We start from the raw sequence: 10,354 nt of genomic DNA, 5'->3' as shown, positions 1-10,354 counted from the left end.
CACTTAATTTTGGAGTAGGGCTTATATTTCAAGTATCCTCAAAAATCCTTAAAAATCATTTTGCATCCGCAAAAATCCTGGAAAATTATGCTATGTCTTATTTTCAGGGTATGTCTTATTTTCAGGGAAACAGGGTAGTCACTGATTACTTCAGAAGGGTTTGTAATTCAGGGAGTATTCCGATTGCCAGATTGGAATCTGAAAGAAATTTCTTTTCCTTAAATTAGTAAAATTGTCTTCTACTACATTGGGGTTTCTTGCTTTCCTCTGCGTCAACATTGGGGGGTAATAGTCTGAACTAGATGGACCTATGTCTTTTTACAGCCTAGTGTGATTGTTCTCAGTAAGGCCTTAGTCAGACGGGCGTTTTTTCGCGCGATTTGCGCATCGCATGTCGGATGCGCATGCGCAAATCGCGTGACCGGGGGCGAAAAATCTGCACCTAGTCGCGTTAATCGTCGCAGCAAAATGCCCGTCTGACCGGAGAAAAATCGCGGTGCACATCAAAATGCGCATGAAACTTCGACTGGCTGGCGAAAAAAACGCAGCTAGCTGCAGTAAATGATTTTGGTGCGCACAAAAAACGCCGGACGCAGATAGGCGCGATCTGTGAATCGTCGTGCCCTATAATTTATCGCATATCCGCATAAAAAGCGGACATGTGACCGATACCATAGCGAACCATTGGTTCTATATATGCGCGAATCGCATGCGCATGCGCAAATCGCGCAAAAAAACGCCCGTCTGACTAAGGCCTAAGAGAAACCAAGTAAGATACTATGCTACTATATTACTAGATGGCCTCTAGGTGGCAGAACTACGTACTTTATTATCGGTGCGAAGTACGTTTTTACTAGCAATTAGCCACATAGAGTATTATGTCATAAGGGAATTCCAGCAAAAGGCATCATACAGTAAGTATAAAAGCACCAGGGGTAGGTGAGAATGGAGCATTAACTAGCAGGCAAAGAGGCAGAAAACACTAATTTCCCCTGATCCTTGTACCATGTTTATCCTCAAAGGGTTCCTTTCAATCAGAGGTGGGTATTTTATGGGCTATGTGGGGGGGGGGGGGGGGGGGGGGGTAAGGGGTTATCTTGTATTGTATTTCTTTGACTATTTTTGGGAGTTGCCCCTGCAGGCACACTGGCACTAATTGGCATTCTATGGCACGGGATTGTAGATTAGGAGTAGGATGTTGCGGGCCATGGGTAAAGGGAACTTACTGCTAAGCAGGAGTAAACCTCCAGTAAAGTATTAGCTTCATTGTTGTACTACGTTGATCATGGTTACAGGTGTAGCCAAGTTAAATTGTAACTTTTAGAAGTTGCACTAAGTAGTAGATTTGGATAAACTCATCATGATGCCACAATAACTGATGCCGAATGGAAAAACTAGGTTGCTATTTCTCGCATATTCAGCTCTGCTACATATGCCCCGCTTACAGTAAACATGCACTTTATTAACACATTAGAACTGCATTGTGTAAACTGAGATTGCCTTCAATTCAGTTTTTTATGTACAGAGTGTAGTATAGTATCTGGATGTAAGGGGTTAATGCTTTGAGCAACAGGAATGTAAGGTATGATCAAGTCCTCGGGGGTAAAATTAAAAGAGAAACTGGAAAAGAGCGAGGGAGGAGACTCAGGAAAGATCCAAGTTGTTACAGCAGAGTTAGCAGTGCGCAATGTCACTATGTTCTGACTGACACGGTTTTGTCCCCTTCCAGCGGTGGTTGTAGCTCTCGCACTCATCTCGACAGCCCTGACCGCACCCGTACCGATGGGCAGCAATGAGGAACTCCTCGCAAAAATCAAGATGCAAGCAGGGGACATTAAAGATGCAATGGTGAGCTGCGATCAATGTTCTAGTCGGCATTGGATAGATATACATACCTCACTGCCATAGTAGCTGCTAATTACTAATCTTATATAGTGCCGCAGATTGTCACTGTCACAGTATATACCTTTAGTCCTCTGTATCCTTGTGTCTTCACCATTACAGTATCTACCGCACTGTTCTATATTTCCCAGCCCCTTCGTTGTTGCGTCTCTAATAGTTACGATGTAGAGCACAAATAGCGCAGTACTGCATTAGCCAGAAATGTCTTACGTAATGTTAAATACTTTTGTCTTTTTTTTAGACAAGTGTATTCTAGAGGTGATACCTTCATTGGTTAACCAGAAAAGTGCTATATGTTAGCTCTCCAGGCTATTTAGGCATCTTTGGCCTCTTCATCAAGTTAGGGTTACATTAAAAGTAATGCATATATATATAATTAAAAATAATAAATCTTGTTATTTGTATAGCGCCAACTTATTCCGCAGCGCTTTCAGATAATTTATTTATTACCCCCTGACAAGCTGGGTGCTCATTTTACCGACCTTGGATGAGTGGACCCTGAGTCGGCTACCTGAACCATACGGGGATTGAACTCTCAACTCTAACTTAGTATGGTGCTGTCGGCACATGACAGGTTCCCTTTAATGATCCGATAGACATCAGTGTATATAATAACCTGTTGTCCTTACCAAAACAATGGCTTCTCCTCTACTTTATACATCATTGTCTTCAATGTCACAGTACTTACTCTTTAAGTGATTGTGCACATAACCATAGTACGAATCTATAAGAGCTCTCATAGTCTGCTGTACAATACTGTACTGCTGTTTACCTTAAAAAGTTGGCTTCATCACATGGTGCGTTAAGGTATTGCAATAATACGGACCCATAGAGGATCCATCTACATGCCATGTACATGTGCCCTCATTATAACACTGCTTGCTCCTTAGTAGTCCTTCATAACCCAATTGCCATAATGCCCTTTTCAGTCCTGCCTCTTGGCTCCAAGACAATGCACAGTGCCCAAGTTGCGAGTTCTCCTTTGTCAGCTACAAGGTTTCTACATGACTCAGATTATATCAGTACTAATGCTAAATATTAACTTCCACAGCAACTAAAGGAAGAGAATCTGAGTGCTATGCGAGCTATACTTCGTATCTCCCCAATGCCTCTGGAACAGTGCCAAAGTGGCAGCTTCAACCAGGTGAGTCTCTGAACTTTTTGTATACTGATGCCACATGATTGCACATGGAAATACAGGCATAGGTGAGGTGCAGATTGCTTAGATTAAGAATTTGTCATTGTAGCATGACAAATATATATATTCTCTGACCATTTTTGAATGGGCACATGCAATGCTTAACTTCCCCTGTGGTGGCGCTGTGAGATAAATGTGCACTTGCTGCTAAATTCCACATAGATTACAGCTGATCTTCGGGGTCCCAGCATTGGCCCATGGATAGATAGATGTCTTATTGGCCATATGATATTTGCCTATGTATAACTACTTTTTATAATACCGAGTAGCTCTACTCTTACTGTATGAGGTGCGAAGTATATAGCATCCACATATAGCATGTAATGCACATTATGAACATCCTTCTGATCTTCTTGTCTATAGGATGCTTGCTACACCCAGTTGGTCAACGGCTTAAAGACTACAGAGTCCCTCCTCAGCTCTGCACATCAATACACTACGACTGGTCTGACGGATCTGCTGCTTGACCTGCAAGAATTAATTTCCAACTTCGAGGAAACGGTAGGCAGCAAACCTTTTTTATATGTATATGTCTATCCATCTGGAGTGAAGCTTAAATCCGGAAACACATTAGGTCAATGAATAACACTTTATTTGTAACTTCTCCAATTTTGTGGTCTGATTGTTAACCAGAGATGCAATGATATACAAAAGCCCCTACTGTTGCCGCTCTTCCCTTCTGTTGGATAGTTCTGGCTCATAAAGTAGTTCTAAGAGCGCATCTCATTAGCTAGTTGCTTTATATGCATTTGCCTAATTTACAGGACTCAGTAACTTACACTATAGCAAGATGATTTAAGGGGTGTCCCATAAAACATCCTTATTCCCTATCCATAGGATAAGGAATAAGTATCTGATCATGGGGATTTAACTGCTGAGATTCCCATCAATCAGGAAAGTGTCCCAGAATGAATGGCAGCAATGGCCAGGCATGCACACTACTGCTCCATTAATTCCTGTTGGACTACCGGAGATTAGGAGAGTGTCCCGGAATGAATGGGAGCATTGGCTACGCATGCGCACTACCACTCCTTTAATCTCTATGGGAATAGCAGAAAAAGCTGAGCACCAATCAGGAGAGTGTCCCAGAATGAATGGAAGCGATGGTCATGCATACGCACTACTCCTCCATTCATCTCTATGGGACTGCAGGGATAAAAGTGCTTGGCTATCTACAGCTCTCATTGAAATGAATGGAGCTGCATTGCTGATGCTCGACCTCCAGTCTATTCATGTGGGGACCTTCGAGATCCCTAGTCATGATCAGTGGAGGTCCCAGCTATCAGACCCCCATGAGTCAAATACTTATTTCCTATCCTGTAAAAGTTGTGTTTTTTGGGACAACCCCTTCAAAGCTTCTTAAGAGCTGGAGTAGAATAGAGATCCATGTGCAGCTTAGGTCTGTTCCTTAGACTTTCATTGAAGTTTAGTCGCTTTGTTGCTCAGCGTTTCCCTGAAGCTGTGTAATTTCAGCTACTTATGGAACTGTTTTTCTGACATCAAGCTCCAAATCTGCATATCTAATGAAAGTTCTGCTACCACTAGGGGGAGCTTTCTGCATACAGTCTTATTATTGAATTTAGTGTATAAAGTGTATGCAGTAAAGTCTTGCCTCTAGTGGTGATAGAATCTGATTATTTAACACTGTGGCTATGCAGGACTCTGACTGCTATAAAGATATACCGTAATAGGGGATTCATCAGCAAGGTATTTTAGCCCTAATATATAGATGTTTTTGTAAGGTAGGTATTTGCTTTAAGCAGTTCTGGTTCTGATCACCTCTCATTCCTTCTCATAGATGATGGAAAAAGGCATTCCTGTTCCAGCCACCTCCCCTCAGACACTGCGCAGTGACATCAGTGAATTTCAAGAGAAAGCCGGCATTTTTCTCATCCTCCATGACCTCTGCAAATCCTTAACTGCCTTCCAGGAAGGACTTGCTGCACAGTCGGTAATGTGAAGTGGTTGAAGGGGATCTTCTGTTTAATATTTAAACATCCTCCTGTAAACCCAAACCGAAACCTGTAGTTGCAACGTGTGCAATAGAAGAAACAAGTAGTGGATATTTCACTTTTTCGGATACAACTTTTCCTGTGTGAGTTGGACTCTTGTCCTGGTTACCGATGATGGACATTCTTTGCAATTTGGGCCTTTGTCTGCCTCTTTTGCTTCCAGAGACTACTCATTATCCTTACATCTAATGCATGGTTGTGCATTAGTATAAGAGAATGGACTCTTCAGTGGGCCAGCAGATGTATTATAGCTTGTGCCAGAAATGGGTGTAAATTATAGCTCCAATCTATGCCAGCTCACAGTATTGGCATGGCCAGCAAAGATAATAATAATAAACTTTATTTGTATAGCGCCAACATATTCCGCAGCGCTTACATAGATAGGGGGGATACAGAAAGGCAAAAGTACAAACATTACAGAACCACGGTTACATAGTAATCAGGTGATGGAAACAATAGGGGTGAGGGTCCTGCTCCAACGAGCTTACATACTACAGACAATAGGGTGATACAGAAGGTAAAGGGGCTGGAGATGTGCACAGTATGGCGAGGTGGAGAGTAAGGGATGCTATACACAGACAATGGTCAGACATTTAGCCGTGTGACGGCAGAAACAGTATGACTGCAGGAGCGGTTTATGGTGGCTAGCAGGGATTGCAGTCAGTAGGTCAGGGAGCATGTTATCAGGCGGAGTACAAAGGGGTTTGGTTTAGGAGATATGGTATGCCTCCCTGAAGAGGTGCGTTTTTAGAGCACGCCTGAAGTTCTGCGAGTCCTGGATTGCCCGGGTATCCTTTGGTAGTGCGTTCCAGAGGACAGGTGCTGCTCTGGAGAAGTCTTGGAGGCAGGAATGAGAAGTTCGAATTAAAGGGGCGCTCAGTCTGGTTTCATTAGCAGAGCGGAGAGCCCGGGCTGGTTGATGGATTGAGATGAGGGAGGCGATATAGGGGGGCTCTGCGCTGTGGAGGGCTTTGTGGATGAAGGTAGCGAGTTTAAATTGAATTCTGTATTTAACGGGCAGCCAGTGCAGTGACTGGCACAGGGCAGAGGCGTCCAAGTAGCGGCTGGACAGGAAGATGAGCCTGGCTGCCGTATTCAGGATGGATTGGAGAGGGTAGAGTCTGGTGCAGGGGAGGCCGATCAGCAACGAGTTGCAATAATCGAGCCGGGAGTGCATGAGGGCAACAGTAAGCATTTTTAACGTGTCTACAGTGAGAAAAGAGCGGATTCTTGCGATGTTCTTGAGGTGCAGCTGACATGTTCGGGCCAGAGATTGGATGTAGGGGGTAAAATAGAGATCAGAATCAAAGATGCACTAGATGTGTGAAATGGCCACACTGTGCTAACACACTTCAAATTAAGACTGGCATATGAAATGCCAATCTTGATAAATTTCCACCATGATTTCATCTTAAATGGGTTGTCCAGTTGTAAGCTACTGCTGGCCTATACTCAGGAGAAGTCATCAACCATAGATAGGCTGGCACCTGTTGCATGGGACCTCCACCGATCAGCTGTTTATGGGTCCAGTGTTCTCATGCACTGAGCTGATTTTTGCAGAAAGCGGACAGCTCCGTTCTCACTGCAGTGGCCGGACTTGGTATTACAGGTTAGGTTCCCGTTCACTTCAATAAGCACTTGGCCTGTAATACCAAGCCTAGCCACTGCAGTTGAAATGGAGCTGTATGCTTCCTTCAGAAAAAAGCACAGTGCATGAGCACACTATCCACAATCCCCATGAACCGCTGATTGCTGGGGTCCTTGACAATGGACCCTCATCGATTTAGTATTGATACTAGTAGTTTATAACTAGACCACCCATTTACTTGCACAAGTACTGCTGTAATCATGTACCTGTAAACCAAAGACTGTGTCTACAATCTCAAGTAGTGTCTTCATTAGAGGAAACCTAAATACAACCTCTGAAAGTCAGGAAGCCGTTATTCTAGGTCTTATTTCCAAGATGCTGACCAAGTTGAACCTCTATGTGTCCATTGTCATCTTCTAGTTCGTAGGAACACAATTCACAATCTTTTCAATATTCTCAAGCAAGCAATGTTCTTCAATTCCTGTACAAAGAGGAATTTGATCGTTCACAAAAAATATCCTCTTGTTACATTCCTTGTTAGTTTTTTATTCACATTAGCCTATTTAAAAAGTGGGACTAAAGTCCTCCTATATTTAATATGTTTTTTAATATTTTCATATTTATAGTAGTTATTTATTACATGTTCTTTCTGTATTATTTATTATTTATAGTATATTTAAATATTGCTTTTGATTGGTTGTCTTACACTGAAAATAGCCATAATGACAAATTACATTGTAAACCCCAATGGGGACAAAGAAAAGTAATAATGGTTCAAAAATAATATTTATTGTTGCAGTTGTATTCATTTTATGTAATAAATTCTTTTTGATATTATGTTATATGGTCTTTATCATCAAAAAATATTGTTGAGTATTGCTTGACTAGGCCATGTCATATATGAGTAGAATCTATTTCAGTAAACCTACCACATTATATCACTGGTCAGACCACACATGGAATACTGTGGAAGAAGGACATATCAGAGCTTGAGCGAGGACAAAGGCGGGCTACTAAAGTACGGTAATAAACGGAATGGGTGGCCTACAATACCCAGGGAGGTTATCAAAATTGGGATTATTTAGTTTAGAAAAAAAAATGCCTGAGGGGCGACCTAATAACTCTGTATACATATATCAGGGGACAATACAGAGATCTCTCCCATCATCTTTTCACACCCAGGACTGTGACTGTAACAGGAGGGGGGGGGGGGGGGCGTCCTCTACTTCTAGAGGAAAGCATGTTTCTGGACCGACATATAAGGGGATTCTTTACTGTAAGAGCAGTGAGACTATTGAACTCTCTGTGAGGATGTGGTGATGGCAAACTTAATAAAAGAGTACAAGAGGGGCCTGGACGCTTCTCTTGAGTGTTACATTATTACGTATTCTGGCCATTGATTGGTTCAGAAGGGTCGGTGATCCAGGGATTATTCTGATTGCCAGATTAGAGTTGGGAAATAATTTTTCCCTTCTAAAAGGAAGAAAATTTAGCTTCCATCTTATTGAGGGTTTTTTTGTGCCTTCCTCTGGATCAACAGTGGGGGGTAATAGGCTGAACTGGTTGAATGTAGGTCTTTTTTCCAATCTCACACACTATGTTACTATGCATGTTCTGGAAGTCTCAGATGCCTCCCTTGACTCTTAGGCCGAATTCACATGGAAGTATTTGCACGAACATTTGCCCCCAAAAAATTTACGCGCGCAAAATGCAGAGAATGGAAAGCATTGATATTCATGGTTTTATGTTACATGCGTGTATTTTGTGTGTGATTTTTGGTTACACCAAAAAATCTTCTGCATGCTTTATTTTTCTGCGCTTTTGCTCAGAGAAAGAGCGCGTTTTTGAGCTCATTAAACTAATTGGCCATTTCAATGGCTCAGAGCATCAGTGTGTGTTTTCTTACACAAAAAGTACAGTAAAGAAATGCAGGTGTGCATGCAAATATGCAATGCATAAGTCGCAAACACGTAGCGCAAAAGCGCATGTAAATATGTATTCGATCGCGTGAATCTGGCCTAAGGGTCCACAAATTTAATTCAATGTTTAATGACTCCCATTTATAGTGGAGAAGCAGTATATCCACTATAGCCTACGGGGTGCAGATACAGATGAGTGGGAACACACACTGCCATAATGTGTATACACACACAGAGCTGTGTACTGTACAAAGATGGTAAAGGGGAACTAGGGGCCACATGGTGAGCACATATGAGCCGCCTGCCCCTAATCTATATGATGAACTGATATTTATAAACTAGTATGATGTACTGAAAAACCTTTTAAAAGGGTTTAAGTGTGATAAAATGGAAGAAAAATAGAATTGTCCTGGATATTTTTGGGGGCGCGGGGAAGGGGGTTGGTATTCATGATGATGATGTAGTAAAAATAAAACTTTTTTTCTGTGGGTCAATACAATTATGGTGATGCCCAATGCATATAGTTTTTTATGGTTTACTACCAGAGATGAGCGATGTGCTCGATTAGAGCAATTACTTGAACGAGTATCACTTTTTTTGAGTAACTGCCTACTCAGGCGAAAAGATTCGGGGGCGGGGGTGAAGCGGGTGGTAGCGGAGGGGGGGGGGGCCTTTTCTCTCTCTCCCCCCCCCCCCCCCCCAGCAACTACCCGGCGCCCCCCGAATCTTTTCGCCCAAGTAGGCAGTTACTCGAAAAAAGCGATACTCGTTCAAGTAATTGCTCTACACGAGCACGTTCACTCATCTCTATGTACTTAACAAAAAATGTATTGCTGTCAGTCGTCACCATATTCTGAGAACCATAGCTTTTCTATTTCTTTGTAGATTGGACTGTGTGAGAACTTGTTTTTTGTGGGGTGTGTTGTATTTTTTATTAGTACCATTTTGGGATACATACATCTTTTTGTTCACTTTTTGTTACATTTTGTGGGTGATGGTGTACCATAACAATCTGCAATTCTGGTATTCTGTAGCTTTTTTTGGCGTTCACTGTGCAGGATAATTAGTGTGATATTTTCATAGTTCAGACTTTTCCGAGCACAGCGATGCTAAATATGTGGTGGGGTTTTCAATTATCATTGTTTAGATTCTTTATGGGAAAAATAATGTGATAAGAGGGTTTTTTGAACTTGCAATATATTTTTTTTTTACTTTTTAAAAAAACTTTATTTAACTTTTTTAAACTTTTTTTTAGTTCCCAATGGGGACTTGAACTTGCAATCACTTGATCGCTCGTATTACATATTGCACTGTAAAGTGATTTTTAATGTTGTCTATTGAGCACAGACAGAACTTAGGGCTGATTCACACAAGTGTATTTGCACACTGTAATATGTGTGTATTCGTTGTATGTGTGTTAGGACTTATTTACATGAGCGTATATTGGCCGGTGTTTTCACGGCCGGCCGATATACACTTCCATCTGAGCATTTCTCCCCTTCCCTGCCCCTCAGTGGCTCTTTGCCTCTGTCCTCCCCTCTGAGTGGTTAGCAATAGGAGTGGGTGGGATGGGGGCGGAGCTTAGCCCCGCCCCGCCCACTCCCATTGCAAACACTGGAGTGGAGGAGAGAGGCAGAGAGCCGGTGAGTGGGAGGGAAGGGGGGGTACTGCTTAGATAGAAGCGTATATCTGTTGGTTGTGAAAGCGCCGGCCGATATCGCTCGTGTAAATAGCC

At 42.3% G+C, this 10,354-nt stretch overlaps 1 protein-coding gene across 1 annotated transcript; it reads left to right on the top strand.

Annotated features, from left to right (window-relative positions):
• The first annotated feature begins 1,672 nt into the window (after positions 1-1,672).
• On the top strand, positions 1,673-7,381 carry LOC136588039 (myelomonocytic growth factor-like). The gene is made up of 4 exons (XM_066586938.1): positions 1,673-1,848; positions 2,954-3,046; positions 3,464-3,601; positions 4,899-7,381. Exons 1-4 carry the CDS (start codon positions 1,783-1,785, stop codon positions 5,058-5,060), a joined length of 459 nt encoding a protein of 152 aa, XP_066443035.1. The 5' UTR covers positions 1,673-1,782; the 3' UTR covers positions 5,061-7,381.
• Positions 7,382-10,354: the final 2,973 nt, after the last annotated feature.

Source organism: Eleutherodactylus coqui, chromosome 13 (assembly GCF_035609145.1).
Source record: "Eleutherodactylus coqui strain aEleCoq1 chromosome 13, aEleCoq1.hap1, whole genome shotgun sequence".
NCBI lineage: Eukaryota > Metazoa > Chordata > Amphibia > Anura > Eleutherodactylidae > Eleutherodactylus > Eleutherodactylus coqui.
This window is presented reverse-complemented; position numbering and strand designations above follow the sequence as displayed.

Coding starts and splice junctions, on each gene's coding strand:
- LOC136588039 (XM_066586938.1), top strand. CDS start 1,783: ATGGGCAGCAATGAGGAACTCCTCGCAAAAATCAAGATGCAAGCAGGG. Junction 3,047..3,463: donor AAAGTGGCAGCTTCAACCAG/GTGAGTCTCTGA, acceptor TCTTGTCTATAG/GATGCTTGCTACACCCAGTT. Junction 3,602..4,898: donor TTTCCAACTTCGAGGAAACG/GTAGGCAGCAAA, acceptor TCCTTCTCATAG/ATGATGGAAAAAGGCATTCC.